The 17,251-nt window shown below is 35.5% G+C and overlaps 3 protein-coding genes across 3 annotated transcripts; 2 read left to right on the top strand and 1 right to left on the bottom strand.

Moving 5' to 3' along the window:
* Positions 1-4,680: 4,680 nt before the first annotated feature.
* Positions 4,681-6,616, bottom strand: LOC147923556 (uncharacterized). Its single transcript, XM_087497262.1, has 2 exons — positions 5,257-6,616; positions 4,681-4,966 (listed from the first exon to the last, which is right to left on the bottom strand). Exons 1-2 carry the CDS (start codon positions 6,386-6,388, stop codon positions 4,932-4,934), a joined length of 1,167 nt encoding a protein of 388 aa, XP_087353388.1. The 5' UTR covers positions 6,389-6,616; the 3' UTR covers positions 4,681-4,931.
* Positions 6,617-7,756: 1,140 nt separating this feature from the next.
* Positions 7,757-8,684, top strand: LOC147923555 (uncharacterized protein At1g24010-like). Its single transcript, XM_087494113.1, has 2 exons — positions 7,757-7,994; positions 8,093-8,684. The coding sequence occupies exons 1-2, from the start codon at positions 7,892-7,894 to the stop codon at positions 8,449-8,451; spliced, it is 462 nt and encodes a 153-aa protein (XP_087350239.1). The 5' UTR covers positions 7,757-7,891; the 3' UTR covers positions 8,452-8,684.
* Positions 8,685-10,955: 2,271 nt separating this feature from the next.
* Positions 10,956-11,617, top strand: LOC147923554 (uncharacterized protein At1g24010-like). The gene is made up of 2 exons (XM_087493898.1): positions 10,956-11,099; positions 11,180-11,617. Exons 1-2 carry the CDS (start codon positions 10,994-10,996, stop codon positions 11,494-11,496), a joined length of 423 nt encoding a protein of 140 aa, XP_087350024.1. The 5' UTR covers positions 10,956-10,993; the 3' UTR covers positions 11,497-11,617.
* Positions 11,618-17,251: the final 5,634 nt, after the last annotated feature.

Raw genomic sequence — 17,251 nt, 5'->3', positions numbered from 1 at the left:
GGAATACCAAGTGGCTGAATCAAAATTCACATGATTTGGTTGTTTGTTGATATAAACTCAACACTTACACATAATATTTCAAAATAAAAAATATTACTTTTTAAGTGACAAACTAAATTAATTTTCTTATAAAATTATATGAATTCTTCAATCTCAATAAATTTTAAAATCCCAAAGATAACTTATATTTTTTTGGTTTTCACTCATCAATTTAATTTATAGTAATAGATTTCACACTAATGGTTTCATCTTTAGAGAATTTAGTGAAATAATATTTTTAAAATTATATTTTATTTTTATATTTAAGGTCCAGTTGAATATGTTTTGTCTTTTGGATCATTTTTTATTTTGATTAAAGACACAAAAAGCCAATTGTTTAATTATGTTTTTTTGTTTTCAAAAACCTCAAATCATAAAAAAAATATATATATTATATTGAACTCTGCAGATTTATCAATTGGATCACAAAACAAAATAGTCTTTATAAATTGATAAATGGATAATTATATTGATCTTTAAATATTATATTGATTTTTATAAATTATTAAAAATGATACATGAATATGTGAGATAACCAGAGACATAATAGATAATTACATATGGATCATTTCAACTTTATGATCTTATTGTGTGGTGAATATTGTAAGGAAGTATGAAAATAATGATTTATAAGATGTTAATATAAAATAGAAAATAGAGATAAACATTTTAAAAGATTAAAATAAATATATAAGATACACATATCATACAAACTCTAAAACTAAGCTTTTACAATGATATTTGATTTGATTTTTTATAACCCATACAACAACAATAACAAAAAAAATACAAAACAAAACAAAACAAAACAAAACAAAACAAAACAAAAAAGAGATTTGAGAGTAGTGGAAGAAGATGAGAGAATGAAAGAGTGATAGACTAAGAGAATAAGATAATGAGTATTTATAGGAAGAGAAATGATGAAAATTACATTTAGAAAAATGAGAGTTACAATTCTAATTTATTGTTTTGTTTTAATACAATTGATTAATACAACTTAGTGGAGAAATAAAGTTAATGCATAATTTATAGGGAGAAGCTATAAAGATTTCAGTTTTATATTATGTGAGTTAAATGTGAAAATTAATTTTTTTAAAATTTGTGTATTAATAAAAAAATTTTTGTTAAAATTGCATTGCCAAGTGGACCAATAAGGAGAGACTGAAACTCTACTTTTATATATATGATTATATAGAGACACGTCACATATTTACAATATATGCCCATAAATATTATTATATCGTTATGTAGTATTTGAACAATACTAGAGAGGTTTATAAATTATAAACCGTATTTTATAAAAAAAAAATAAGTAAACCGCTTCCTCAACAAAGAAAAATAAAAAATAAACTGTATCTTAAAAAAAAAGTTTTTGTTATTCAAATTAAATATAGGAGAAGAAAACAAGTCAGAATCAAACAATTGAAGAGTGTCGTCAATGAGTAATGACTTATTAATGTGGTTTGAGTTTGACGGTCGAGCACGAGCAAAGTTATTCGGATCGATGGAGACGAGACGACTTGCCATCATCTCATGCAATGAATATCAACTTTATTTATTGCTTTGCTACTTGGACTCGGATGAAGAATCAATTTAGTGGCTCAAGATCCAGTATATCAATTCAGTATTATTGATTTTTTAAACCATGTTTGATTTGTTTTATCTTTTAAAATCTAATATAATATTTAGACCCATGTAGTAGTAGATACATTCTAATAAGAAACAGATATTGCTGAAATTCTGTATATTCAATCTGATACAAGTCGATTACATATATAGAGTAAGCTAGAACTGAAACCCAAAATATAGGAGAATCTCTAAGAATGTATAACTATCGAGCCTCTGTTACGGAGAGAATAAACTCTGTTTCGTAGAATATGCTTGACAATAGTAAACCGGCAATAACCATCACTAACCGAAATGACCCACTTCAATACCCCCCCTCAAGCTGGACCATACAGGTTGAGTATGCCCAGCTTGGACCGAAAATCTTCAAAACTCTCTGTGCCCAACGGCTTGGTGAATATATTCGCGAGTTGTGTCTTTGTGTTAACATGTTGGAGAAGTATATTTCGGGAAACAACCTCATCCCTTACAAAGTGGCAATCGTTCTCTATGTGTTTCGTTCGCTCGTGAAACACCGGATTGGACGCTATGTGGATTGCTGATTTGCTATCATAATAAACATTCATTGGCTGAACATGAAAAACTCCAACGTGTGTAGCATGCGCTTTAGCCATATTAGTTTCTGAACCAGATCTGCCATCGCCCTGTATTCTGCTTCCGCTGACGATCGACTCACTGTCTTTTGCTTTTTCGTTTTCCAAGACACAGGAGAGTTGCCAAGTTGAATGAAGTAACCTGTAACTGAGCGGCGTGACATACGACAACGAGACCAGTCCGAATCACACCATCCAGTTACTTGAAAATCATTGTCAGAGCGTAATAGGATACCTTGACCAGGATCAGACTTCAAGTAGTTAACCACTCGGATCGCTGCATGCCAGTGATCCTCCTTTGGTTCCTTCATAAACTGAGCTAATAAATGTACCGAGTAAGCTAAATCCAGCCTTGTTACCCCCAAATATATCAACCGGCCGAGTAGTCTCCTGTAAGGTGTTGGATCACTCAAGATGCGAGATTTTGAAAACTGCAGAGAATGATTCTGGTCTAAAGGAAAGTTCACTGGTTTGCAGCCAAGTAAACCCGTCTCTGCAATAATATCTAGCGCATACTTCCTCTGACATAAATACATACCAGATTCATTCCTTGCTATTTCGATGCCCAAGAAATATTTCAACTCTCCCAAGTCTTTCATCTTAAAACAGGATGCCAAGTAGTCCTTAAACTTTGCCGTTGCATCCTCATTACTGCCAGCTATTATGAGGTCATCCACATAGATTAGTATATGTATGCGAACTGCACCTTGCTCATAAGTGAATAATGAGTAATCGGCTAAGGACTGAACGAATCCATAATCCTTCAAAGCTGTTGTCAGTTTTGCAAACCAACATCGCGGTGCCTGTTTAAGACCATAGAGAGATTTTCTCAAACGACATACCTTGTTCTTGTCAGGTAGTTGATAACCAGGAGGCAAACGCATGTAGACTTCTTCCTCTAAGTCGCCGTGTAAAAATGCGTTTTGAACATCCATTTGATGAACCTTCCAACCATATTTCACAGCCGTCTCCAAGAATAGCCTAACCGTACCCATTCTTGCCACTGGTGAAAAAGTTTCACCATAGTCCTCGCCTTCAACTTGTTTGTTACCCATGGCAACAAGTCTTGCCTTATATCTTTCGATTGAGCCATCAGATTGAAACTGGGAGGCAAATCATACGATGTCCCAATAGCCTTCTTACCTGGAGGCAAATCACCGATGTCCCAAGTGTGGTTTTCTTCCAAAGCCCCATATTCAAAACCAACTGTGTCACGCCACCGTTCATCCTCCATAGCCTTTTTAAATGATTTGGGTTGGATTGTAGAAATCACCGCAGCTACATATGCGATGTGTTGTTCTCAAAAGCGAATTGTCGTATCCTGATCAGCAATGGGATAAACGACATTACAGGTTTCCTTGGTAGACTTGGAGGTAGGATTAACCACATAATCCTTCAATTTGACCGAGGTTGTCTTGTTTCGTTGACCCTTGCCTAATTTAGGTGACGGTGGACTTGCTTCAGTTGGTGATGTCGATATCAACGACGGTGTTGGTTCTCGAGATGGAGGAGCAGATCGTGACTCGTCAACAGGTCTTTCTGTCGGGCCTTGCAAAATAAGAGGTTGACTTGTTGAGCCCAATTCAGATATGGATCGTGATCCAGTTGATGCAGCATTTGGGATGGGCCTTTGCAGGATCGGCCCATTATCAATATCATCTTGGACCATCCCTTCCAACATAGGTGCCCATAGTATATTCCCGTCGTCATCATCGTTTTCCAGTGGAAACGATGTTGTTGTTTCGAATGGAAACTTTGATTAAGAGAATACAATGTCTCTGGAGACAACAAAATTCAGACTTTTCCATATCATAGACCCGCCAGCCCTTTTTCCCATTGGGGTATCCAACAAAAACACACCGACGTGATCGTGATTCAAATTTGTCCCCTTTGCGATTCAGATTGTGAGCATAACACAGACTCCCAAACACTCTCAGATGATCATAGGTCGGACGTTTGTTATATAACTTCTCATATGGCGTTATCTTACCCAGAACAGAGCTTGGTGTTCTATTAATCAGATATCTGGCTGTAAGAACACATTCACCCCAGAATTGAATCGGCATATTAGCTTGGAACCTTAAGGCGCGTGCAACATTCAAAACATGTCTATGTTTTCTTTCGACCCTGCCATTCTGTTGTGGCGTATGAACCCAGGAAGTCTCATGAAGCACTCCATTTGATTGAAAGAAATAAGTCAAAGAGAGAAACTCTGAACCATTATCAGTACGAATCGACTTGACTTTTGTATTAAACTGTCGTTCCGTTAAAGAGAAGAAATTTTTGAGATGAGTTGAGGCTTCTCTTTTGTCGTTGAGAAGATGAAGCCAAACGGCTCTCGAGTAATCTTCAACGATTGTGAGAAAGTATCTTGCACCAGAGTGAGAGGGAACACGGTAAGGCCCCCAAATATCAACATGTATGAGCTCAAAAATCATAGTTGTTTTATTCAGACTGAGTGGAAAACAATCTCTTGTTTGTTTTGCCCGAAGGCATACATCACAAGTTTTATTAGAACCAGCAAGTGAACTAGACAAAGAAGATAATAATCTAACAACTTTAGCAGAGGGATGTCCTAATCGCTTGTGCCACAACTCATGGGATCCATCATCTTTTGTGGTTACTGCACCAGCGACCTCCATACTGCGAAAGTGGAAGGTCCCGCCAACTCTCTTACCAGCTCCAGTCACCATCCTCGAAGCTCGGTCCTGAACCACAAGGAACGTATCAGCCATTTGAACCACACACTTGTTTTCATCCATTAACTGACCAAGTGATATCAAATCAGACTTCAACTCTTTAACAAAGTAGACTGATCGCAACACTAAACCAGAACCCAAAAAGACTGTTCCCTCTTTGAGCGAGACTTGCTCTCTACCATCGGCCATTATGACCAAAACTGGTGGCATATCTCTCACATTTGACAGTGTCTCAAAACACCCTGTCAGATGATGAGATGCCCCTGTATCCAATATCCAAGAAGGTTGAGTGAACTTACCTGAGGATTTTTCAGTTGAGGCTGGCTTGTCAGCATTAAGAATGGATTTGATCGCCTTCCACTGCTGATCCGTGAGGCCATTGACTCTGTCACGGTCCCGATCCGTGATCACATGATTCGCTTGTTCCTTTGTAACATCTTCAATGTTTGGAACAACCACACAATTAGCATAAGTCATTGGTGCCTTGCCTTTGCCTGCACCGGAAGAACTACCACGACCACGACCTTGTAGGGAACGTCCCTTGGGTCTATCACCCCACCACTCTGGGTAACCGATGACAGCATAGCAGTTCTCAGCAGCATGACCAGAACGATTACACAACTTGCAAACCACGCTTTTGTCTTTTGCTTCGAAACGAAAAGGAGGCTTTGTGTGAACAGCAAATGAGGTCACCTCTGGTCTTTCTTCACTTGTTACTCTGAGATCTTCTTCTTGTCTGACAATGTTGTATACCTCCTCCAAAGGTTCGACCGGTACTCGCGCCACTAAACTCGACCGGACAGCACGAAACTGTTCATCAAGACCACAGAGAAACTGATGGACTTTATCTTCTTCACGGTCAGCTTCTTGTGCAGATGCAAGATCACATGTGCATAGACCACACTTGCAAGCTCTTATTGGACGATACGCAGCGAGACTATCCCATATGCGATTCAGTTTGCCGTAGTAGGCTTCAATCGCGACTTCTCTCTGTTTGCAGCAAGCCAATATAGCCTTGATTTGTTGAATACGAGACCCATTAATGACAGCAAATTGTTTCTTCAGGTAGTCCCACAAATCTTTTGCAACATCCCTGTGAGAGATTGTCGAACGCAGCATCGGATCAATTGTCATCTTGATCCAAGACACAAGAAGTGCTTGAATGGTCCACCAATCTTCCAAATCAGAGGAGCCTTCTGCAGGTCGAGCAATGGACCCATCCAAGAAACCGAATTTCTTGCGAGATGTCAAAGCCGTTTTCATTCCACATGCCCACTCATCGTAATTAGTACCCTTCAGTAGAGGATGAGAGATTACCGCTCCTGGATTGTCAGTCGAGGTCAGGTCATAAGGTGAGATGGTTCTTCTCACCTCCACAGTTGCACTCGCCGTCGTTGGAGACGCAGTGGTCGGATTCGGATTCGTTGCCATTATAGCAATCAAAGATCAAGAAATCTTAAAATTTTATCGAAAGAAAAATAGTATCAGGCTCTGATACCATAAAGAGAAACAGATATTGCTGAAATTCTGTATATTCAATCTGATACAAGTCGATTACATATATAGAGTAAGCTAGAACTGAAACCCAAAATATAGGAGAATCTCTAAGAATGTATAACTATCGAGCCTCTGTTACGGAGAGAATAAACTCTGTTTCGTAGAATATGCTTGACAATAGTAAACCGGCAATAACCATCACTAACCGGAATGACCCACTTCAATATCTAACAAATTCATCTATATATACATTTTGCAAGTACATTTAGCAAATAAATCCTAGAGTTGCCACATATTTACAAGACTGCCATTGTATTAAATTTTGATTTAAACATTTACTATAAATAAATCATATCAAATTCGGATATTTAATTTCAATAATAACTTCCCATAAAACTGTACTAAACAGGATAACTCTCCTTTCATCTAAGGGACCCGAGATTTCCTATAAAACTGCACCAACTTTAGTGAATGGAAGCTTGAATCGTTTACAGTTTCCATTGAAATGTTTTTAACAAACTAATATATTATTAATATTTATATTTTGGATCAATACTAACTATAATCAATTGATATAAATTTTCTGTTTTAATAAAAAACACTTCACCATTAGAATCCACTTGCACAATTATAAATACAAAAGTGTCAACTAATATAGAAATAAAACAATAAAAATTACAAAATCAAATTATAATATAATAAAAAATAGTATAATTGTTTACTAAATTAAATTTAATAAACAATAAGGATATATATAATAAACCACAACATGTAGTTAATGGAAATTATACACTAAATAATTATAGTACATTCAACAAATTGAAAATATAAAAAATAAATATATATGTAATATAATCAATAAATTATATATATATATATATTTAAAAATTATAGACCTGCGGTAAACAATAATTAAATTTAATAAACAATAAGGATATATATAATAAACCACAACATGTAGTTAATGGAAATTATACACTAAATAATTATATTACATTCAACAAATTCAAAATATAATCAATAAACATATATGTAATAAACAATGGTTAATCAATAAATCTATATGTAATAAATATATAATAACCAGTTGTGGCCTAATGGTTGACAAAAAAAACATATATATATATATATATATGTAATATAATCAATAAATTATATATATATTTTTTATTTTTTTAAAATATAGACCCGCTGTGTACCGCGGGTGAGTATCTAGTTTTGTAGAAAAACAGAAGTTTTTGGTGAGAGAGACAATAAGTGGAGACAGATTTATATATAAAGAATCCAGAAGATGGTGACGTTAGGTAAAACCGTAAAAAAGTAATAACTATTGTAAAATTTTCATCAAACTCTTTCTATATATAAAGACCTTCATTGAGCAGATTATTATCAAACCCACATAACAAATATACTTAAGAGAGAAAAAAAAAATAAAGAATGACACTAGGAGGATATCTCTCTGTTGAGTTTGATATCAAGTCTTCGGCGAATAGATTCTGTCAAGGTTACATGGCGATAGCGAAACCCACAAGAGACCAAGGTAACTATATATTTCCCATTACACCTATGTTAATTCATAATTCAATTAATATTTCTTGATTACAACTCTAATTGCTATATTATATGTTTTCACCAAAGTTTCGACTGAGGAGATAGAGGTTGATCTACCTTCGGGGAAGAGAAAGGTTAAGCTAAGAATGGAGGGCTTTCAGATCTCGGAGTGGTTCAAGACGCTGGCAAAACCTGATCTCATCGACAGTAATAGTGATGATGATGATGAAGAAGAGGCCAACTCGCGAAACCCAGATTACTACAATAAGCTCGAAGGAACCATGAGCGTCATTCACACGGAAGGCTGTGACGGTGGCCGAGCATACTGGACCATACAGTATGAGAAGGTTAGCGATGACATCAAGGACCCACGTTTCATCGTCGACACTACTGCAAGATACTTTCAGGCGATGGATGAGAGAATCTTCTCAAAATCCTCAGAATGATCTGAAACAGAGTACGTGGAACGTACGTGGAACGTAACCCCATATATATATATATATTTATATATCGATCATACAGTTTATAATAATTTATGATACTAGTTATCGTTTAATTATGGTTGGCATATAGGAAGTATTTGCTCTTGAAGCGTCCAAGATGCATAATTAACATATCGATCTGCATGTTATTGTTGTATCGACGATATAAATTTATAATAAAAGGGATGATTTATTAATCCATGTTTTATTATTGGTTAAGTGACATATGTGAATTATGCAACTCATTGTCTAAGTAAGAAACCCATCTCCACCATTTACAAAATATTACATTATAGTAAATATGGACAAGGGCAGCTCCTAACCTATCCAATTTGATTGCTTTATTATTTCTGAAGAAACGAATTGGAGTATCAAGAATAAATTGAAATTAAAAAAATGTAAAGAGTTAGTTGAATCTCCATGACATAAGAAAAAACAATGCACAATTCTAGACAGTGCAATACACATATACAGGACCTGCAAAGACATTCGTAACCAAGATGTTATTATTAGCAAATCACAAGTAAGAGACTTATTATATATTTCTTCTTATTTATACAAGTTTAATATCCTATCATTTTATCATATGTAATTAAGTTACTCATGATATTACTAAGTAAAGTCTTGAATATATGTTTAAATAATCAAGCGCATTAACTTATACATATGGTACTCAATTTTTTGGTTTTCTTTCTCCAAAATGTAATGTATAGTAATGAAATTAAATTTGGTTATTTGAAATGGTTGAGTGACATTTATTTGACGATATTCGTAAGACAAAATTAGTCACTTTCTTTTGCTTGTTGAATGGTTTTAGTTACTTGCTAAATTAAGCAGATGAAATAAATTATCACCATAGATAAAAATATTCTTCCGCGTAGATATTCATTCTACTTTAACAGACTTGTTAGTCATTATGAACAAATACCAATTAGTGAGTAATAAAGTAATATTCTTTAACAGACTCGTTAGTTTATTCAATGAATATAATCGTTAACAGACTCAAGCATTGTACATAATGAATATATTTTATTACATTATGAACAAATACCAATTAGTGAGTAATAAAGTATAAATAGACTAACGAGTCTGTTACTCACCGCACACTCAAGCATTGTCTTTTCTGACTTAAGAACATCTTGATGGTTGTTCAAAAAAAAAATAACAGCTTGATGAACACAACTTAAGTCTCATATCCAACGAAGCAATCACATTTAGAATGTATTTACTCATAAAGCTTTAAAATACATAATAATATATCGATTTGCATGCATATTATTGTTGTATCGACGATTTTTAATATTATGGTTAATTAAGTTTATCCATGTTAGTACGAAAATCCGATTCGCCACACCACTACTTTAAAAGCACAAGGACAGAGAACGCATATGTAAAACTATCCAATTTGGTTGTGTTAGTTTGTTTAAAGAAAAGATATACTCTTCAGTAGCTACTTTAATTCAAAGAGACTATCAAAGCTTTATTATTATTAATAGAAATTATTCATACATAATCGATAATTTTTTTTACTCTTGTTATGAAAATTTAAGTTTATCAATGTAATATCAAAAGCAATGTATTTTAGGTTTTTTCGTGTGTTGAAAATGTATTGTTTAAATGAAATATCCAGATATATTAAAAATTAAATTGTCAAATCCATTATAACTTCATCGCATTCACATTTTGTATACTCACATGACTCACATTTTTTAAAAAAAATATATTTGCTTGATTGGAATTAATTGGTATTGATACATTAGGTAGATGATATTCTTTCCACAATGTGCTACATTGGTAATTAATTAAGTGGGTGAAACCAAATATTTAGAAAAAAACCATGAGGTGTTAAAGTTGGGTGGTGGGTTTAGGTGAATATAATATCTGTAACTTTCACTGTATAAACACCTTCATGCATGAGAAGATTATTACTTCCTCTGTCCTAAAATATTTTCTTTTTTGTTTGTTATAATTATTAGTTTTTTCTCATGTTTCTATGCATAATTTTCTTTTAATTTAATAGTTTATGAATTTTTAAATTCTTTCATATTGTTTTCTATTAGTTGAACTTTTATAAAGGATCAAATATTTATTACAGTATTTGTTAACTTTTGTGCTTTTAGCCAAAAAAATGTAAAAAAAAAAAATGGGACAGAGGAGGAAGTATAAAAAAAAAAATCCGATTGAAAGGACATGAGAAATATTACTTCCTCTGTCCTAAATATGAAATATTTTAGGCTTTTTTGTTTGATTCAATTATTAGTTGTTTCTCATGTTTCTATGCATAATTTTCTTTTAATTTAATATTTTCTGAATTTTTAAATTCTGTAATATTTTTTTCTATTAGTTGAACTTTTATAAATGATAAAATATTTCTTATTTGTTACATTTTGTGCTTTTAGCCAAGAAATGTAAAAAATAACGGGACAGAGGAAGTATAAAAAAAATAATCAAACCCACACAACATCTATATACTTAAAAGAAAAAGAAAAATCACTAATTAGAGAAAATGGCACCGAAAGGAACTTCTTCCGTTAATTTTGACGTTAAGTCTCCAGCATCCCTCTTCTTTCAAGATTTCATGGTGAAGACGAAATTTCCTAAGGAAGGCCATGGTAATCAACTCTTCTACACTACATACATACATCTCACTGAATTTACATTTTCTTGATTACATTTTCATGTTTCACCATAGCCGAGTTAGAGATCGACAATGTGGCCGGTACGGGGAAGAGAAGGAAAAGGTACAAAATGAGCCGCTTTCAGATCACGAAAGAGTGGTACAAGACTATCAGAGAATCCGTCCCCAATGACGAGGTGTGGCAAAACCCGGATTGTTTCAAAAAGCTCGAAGGAACCATGACCGTCATTGTTAAGGAAGACGGTAACGGAGCCCACGGGGTGTGGACTGTTGACTACGAGAAGACTCGCGGTGACTTGGACGACCCACGCTTCATCATCAAAACTTGTGTCAAATTCTTTAAGGTGATGGATGAGAATCTAACAAGTTAAATAAAGTGGAATCCCATATATCTAAGGTTATTGTTATCATTTACAATAATTTTCATTTAAAATGTTTTTCTACCCATATATCTAAGCTTATTGTTATTGCAGTGTGCACTATATTATGCAATTTTTCGACTCTCCACCGTTACATACAAAAATCAAAAAAAAAACATAAGGGCAAGGCAAACCTATCCAATTCAGTTGTTGTTAAGAAACGAAATAATTAACCAAATAAACTGGAAATACAAAATCTCAATATTTTAAATCTGCGTGACATAAGAAAAACAAAGGACAACTCTATACAGTAGAATAGATAATTATCTACTAAGGTTTTCGGACCAAAAAGGTTAATAGTAATACTAGCAAATTAATCACACATAATTTTATTCTGTAACTCCAAAGGAACAATCAACTTTCTCTTTTTAAATAATAAAATTAATAAATATTTTTAACATATTTTCTCTTCTGAACCACTTCCATTATTTCATTTATTGGTAATTTGGTAAACATAATCGCATTCCTCTTCTTGGAAACTGAAAAGTAATACTATATCTGGATCAGTTGCGTATGGTTCGAGTTTCTTGCTAAATTTAGCAAGTGAAATAAATTAGGTCTTCACACTCTATATTTCCTTCAAGGTATAGGTGTTCACATTAATGTAACAGACTCACCTTGAATAAAAATACTAACAATTAGTGAGTCACACAACGGAAATAGTCAATAGACAGGTGTTGTCATGAACGATTCACCACCCACACCAAGTTATGATAATTCGAAACCGTTTTTATCTCATTATACCTTTTCCTCAAACCGGAAACATGTTTTGCTTAGTTCAAGTTCATGTTTTGCTTATTTTAAAATAATCGTTAGGGATTTTTTCTTTTGAATGATTTTTCTAATCCAGTTAATTGCTAAATGTATTTTGAAGAGTTAGACAGATCAACTATTTCGGACTTATTTCTGGATCTATTTTTTAAGTGGGAACTCATCTAAGCTACTACAGTCTATGCATTAGTTATCTTTTACAGTAGTGGTTGCCATTTACCATGTTTTATTTGTTAAAAAGTTAAGATGTATTTACTCATGAAGCTATGCATAAATAAATATATAAAATAAAATATTATTTTCGGTATATTGACGATTCTAATAAAAGGGCTCAGTTAATCCACGTTTTATCAATTGGCTAACGGAGATATGTGCAATATGCAACTCTCCATTACATATAATAAAAATCAAATGGGTAAAACAACTCTTGACTTGGCCATTTTGGTTAGTTTTGTTAATAAATGAAAAAATACAAAACATAAGAAATAAAAGAATCTCAGTGACATAAGAAAACGGCAAATCCAAATCGAGAGAAAATTTTAAAAAGTTGGACCATTCAGACAAATGCATATTAAAGGTTTTTTCAGCTCGCCAAAGATATTACTTTTTTAAAAAAATATATACAGTATTTTGGTTTTCTGCTTAGCAGAAGAAATGTAAACTAATTGCTTATGGTGTAAGTTAATAGCTTTAATAAGCCGATAAAATAATTTTTGGTTTTCCACAAATATTCTTCCATGTAGATTCACTTTTTCAACATGCTAAGCTACGAACAGTTGGTGAGAGTCATGAACACATCACACCCTCATGTATTGTCATTTTTAGTTAAGAGATGTAAGGCAGAACAACAACAACACAACACTCGTTGTTTCGGTTCAGCAAAAGAATAGAGTGGGCCTTGACAATAGTAACAGTGTATTGCCCTTGTCAACATGTGAGACTGATCGTACAGTCAAACCAAGTGTGACAGTTCACACTACGATACAAGTTAAGAACAGATACGCTTCCCTTGGATCAACAACTCTCAGCAGATAATGACATGTGTAGGGAACAATCAGACTTGTAAACTTAGCTCTCGTCATACATATTTTCACAATGTGATGTAACAAGGTTTTTATGCAATAAAGTAATAATCTTGAGTTGCTCATCTTTTGGCTTACTAGGGTTTTTCACCCTTGCTTTCATGGTATCAGAGCTAGGTAATACGGTCTATGGCTCCAGAAGATTCATTTTCTTCCGCTCTGTTATCTATTTATCAGGTTGTGACTCTCAAGCTTACGGAGTCCAACTACCTTCAATGGAAAACTCAGTTCGAGTCTTTCCTATCTCCTCAAATGCTACTTGGTTACGTTAATGGCTCAATCCCTCGTCCAGCGTCAACACGGTCCGTTACTCGTACTGAAGGGGTCACTGAAAAACCAAACCCGGAGTTTTCCAAATGGATTCGTAATGATCAACTGGTCATGGCATGGATCTTGGGGTCGCTGTCTGAAGCAGCCATTAGAGTTGTCTACTGTCTGCAGTCTGCTCAAGCGGTATGGTCTGCTCTCGCTAAGAAATTCAATAGGGTCTCTACCTCTAAGAAATTTGAGCTGCAGAACAAATTGCGTGCCTGTCTTAAGTCTGGTAGATCTATGGAGGATTATCTTAGTGAACTCAAACAAGTGTTTTGATCAGCTTGACTCAGTAGGCTTCCCTATGAGCGATTTGGAGAAAATCCATGGCTTATTGTTTGGTCTTGTTAAAGAATACGAGACTGTAGCTACTGTGATTGAACATTCCATGGATTCGATTCCTCCTCCTTGCTATGAAGATGTTATCTTCAAAGTCATCGCCTTTGATGATAAACTAAAAGCGTACTCTGCTGCGCCTGTTGTCACTCCACATCTTGCTTTTCAAGCTGAGAAATAACAACAACACTTCGACAGAGGAGGTTCGAACAACAACAGCAGAGGTGAACGTAGTGGATTCAGAGATCGAGGAAACTACTCTACAAGAGGACGTGGTTTCCAACAGCATAGCAACAATCAGAACCAAAACGGAGGATCCTCTATTCGACCAACATGTCAAATTTGTGGGAAATACGGTCACAGTGCTTTCGACTGCTACAATCGTTACAATGAAGAATTTGTTCAGTCTTTACCCTCTGCTCTAGCTGCTATGCGAGTCTCTGATGGAGATCACCACACAGGAAATGAGTGGCTCCCTGATAGTGGTTCTACTGCCCACATCACTCACACCACTACTAATATGCAACATGCTCAACCATATCAAGGTCAAGACTCCGTAATGGTTGGAAATGGTTAGTTCTTGACCATCACTCACATAGGATCAGTGCCTTTGCAGACAACATCAGGTAAATTCCTCCCACTTAAAGATGTCCTGGTCTGTCCAAATGTTATTAAGTCTCTTCTCTCTATCTCTAAGCTGTGTGATGACTATCCTTGCTCTGTTAAATTTGACTCTGATGGTGTGTGTGTAAAGGACAAACATACCAAACAGCTCCTCACAACCGGAAGCAGGAATAGAGATCACTATGTGCTCAGGAATCCATCGTTCGAAGCCTTGTATTCTAATCGACAGCTAGCAAGTAGTGATGAGGTGTGGCACAAACGTTTTGAGAGGATACATTGTGATTTGTGGGATCCTGCTCCAATCCCTTCTACTCAATGTTTTAGATACTATGTTATCTTTGTTGACAACTACACTCGCTACTGTTGGTTTTATCCTTTGAAGAATAAATTAGACTTCTACTCTGTTTTCATTCTATTCCAAAATCTAGTTGAGAATCAGTTAAGTCAGAAAATCAAGATGTTTCAGTGTGATGGTGGAGGTGAATTTGTTAGCACACAATTTGTAACTCACCTTGCAACATGTGGAATCAAGCAATTAATCTCTTGTCCTCACACTCCTCAACAAAATTGTTTGGTAGAGAGGAAGCACAAACACTTAACTGAATTAGGCCTCAGCATGATATTTCAGAGTAAAGTTCCACAAAAATTCTGGGTTGAAGCCTTTTTCACGGCAAACTATCTGAGTAATCTTCTCCCCTCCTCTGTGTGCTTGCATCTTCTCTAAGTCCGTATGAAGGCTTGTTTCAACTCAAGCCTGATTATTCAGTTTTGAGAGTGTTTGGGAGTGTTTGTTATCCCACTCTTCGAGCCTATGGAGCAAATAAGTTTGATACAAAATCATTGAAATTTGTCTTCCACGGATATAACAACAAGTACAAAGGATATCGGTGTATCTACACTCCTACTAGACGTGTCTATATTAGTAGACATGTTCTCTTTGATGAACAGGTGTTTCCATTTGCTGATGACTATGCTCACTTAGTCCCAACAGCAACATCATCTCTTTTATCGGCTTGGCAGAAAAGCTTTCAACCTGCAGCATCAACAGTTTCTGCAGTTCCCACAGTCTCTGCAGTTCTTGCGGTTCATCCTCTTCCAGCAGTTTTTGAATCGAGTCAAGGTGCTCTCCCACTTCCAGAACTCGAACCAACGCAGAACAACAACAACACATCACTTTTTGAATCGGAACCCACAAACTCTATGTCACCCGAAGCAACTCCAGAAACTGCAGAGTCTCCGACAACAAGTGACTCGAGTGATGACGCACCTTTGTTCTCTGAGGATGACTTTCCTCCACTTGCTACCTGTTGTTAATGATCATGCTATGGTCACCAGGGGAAAACCAAAATCCAAATATGCTCTTACAATCACTCACAACACTGTTAAAGGGCCTAAAACAATAGCTGAGGCACTAAAACATTGAGGATGGACAGCAGCTATGGGAGAAGAGGTTGACACCTTTGTTGAAACCAACACATTTACTTCGATCCCACGAACACCAGATATGAATATTCTTAGATGTCGATGGATCTTAAAGAAGAAACTCAATGCAGATGGGAGCTTGGACAAACTTTGAGATCGTCTTGTAGCTAAGAGATATAATCAAGAGGAAGGCGTTGATTTCCTTGAAACATACAGTCCGGTGGTTTGCACTGCAACAGTCTGACTTGTTCTCCATGGGGCAATAGTCAACAAATGGCCACTTAAGCAACTTGATGTGAAGAATGCTTTTCTTCATGGAGATTTAACAAAAACGGTTTACATGCAACAACCTCCTGGATTTGTTGATGTTGTCAACCATGATCATGTCTGGAAACTTCACAAAGCAGTCTATGACCTAAAGCAAGCCCCTCGTGTATGGTTTGACAAATTCAATTAGTTCCTTTTACAGTTTGGCTTTAAATGCAGTTTCAAAGACCCTTCTCTCTTTCTATAAAACAGAGACAATGATCTTATGGTCTTACTCCTCTATGTGGATGATATAGTACTGACTGGAAGCAATCTTACTCTGGTTGACAAACTCCTTGAATCTCTCAATGAGGAATTTCGTATCAAAGATCTGGGCAAATTAAGTTATTTTCTTGGGATACAGGCTCATCATCATCCAGACCGTATGTTCCTCAAGCAACACAAGTATGCAGAGGACCTTCTTGTTGCAGCCGGGATGACTGATTGTGCACCTGCTCCTACACCATTACCTACTGAACTACAAAAGGTCAAGGGTCAAGAAGAACTCTTTGATCAACCAACTTTTTTTTGAAGTCTAGCAGGTAAACTGCAGTACCTCACTTTGACTAGACCAGATATCCAATTCGCAGTTAATTTGGTCTACCAGAGAATGCACTCTCCAACAGTAGCTGATTTTAGTCTGCTAAAATGTGTAATCCGATACATCAAAGGTACCATCGATCATGGTCTCTCCTTCACTCACAACACTGACTCTACTCTGCGAGCATACAGTGACAGTCACTAGGGTGGTTGTCAAACTACTAGTCGGTCAACTGGCGGGTTCTGCACCTTTCTTGGTACCAACATCATTTCATGGTCGGCTAAGCGTCAAACCTCAGTCTCTCGGAGTTCAA

Source organism: Camelina sativa, chromosome 17 (assembly GCF_030686135.1).
Source record: "Camelina sativa cultivar CO46 ecotype springtype chromosome 17, ASM3068613v1".
Lineage (NCBI taxonomy): Eukaryota > Viridiplantae > Streptophyta > Magnoliopsida > Brassicales > Brassicaceae > Camelina > Camelina sativa.
The sequence above is the reverse complement of the archived record's forward strand: the minus strand, read 5'-3'. Positions and strand labels throughout refer to the sequence as shown.

What these genes read in the sequence shown, in the direction of transcription:
- LOC147923556 (XM_087497262.1), bottom strand. Translation starts at nt 6,388, where the DNA reads ATGGCAACGAATCCGAATCCGACCACTGCGTCTCCAACGACGGCGAGT. An exon ending in CTCAACTGAAAAATCCTCAG is followed by an intron (nt 4,967 to 5,256) that starts GTAAGTTCACTC and finishes CTTGTGGTTCAG; the next exon opens with GACCGAGCTTCGAGGATGGT.
- LOC147923555 (XM_087494113.1), top strand. Translation starts at nt 7,892, where the DNA reads ATGACACTAGGAGGATATCTCTCTGTTGAGTTTGATATCAAGTCTTCG. An exon ending in GAAACCCACAAGAGACCAAG is followed by an intron (nt 7,995 to 8,092) that starts GTAACTATATAT and finishes TTTTCACCAAAG; the next exon opens with TTTCGACTGAGGAGATAGAG.
- LOC147923554 (XM_087493898.1), top strand. Translation starts at nt 10,994, where the DNA reads ATGGCACCGAAAGGAACTTCTTCCGTTAATTTTGACGTTAAGTCTCCA. An exon ending in ATTTCCTAAGGAAGGCCATG is followed by an intron (nt 11,100 to 11,179) that starts GTAATCAACTCT and finishes GTTTCACCATAG; the next exon opens with CCGAGTTAGAGATCGACAAT.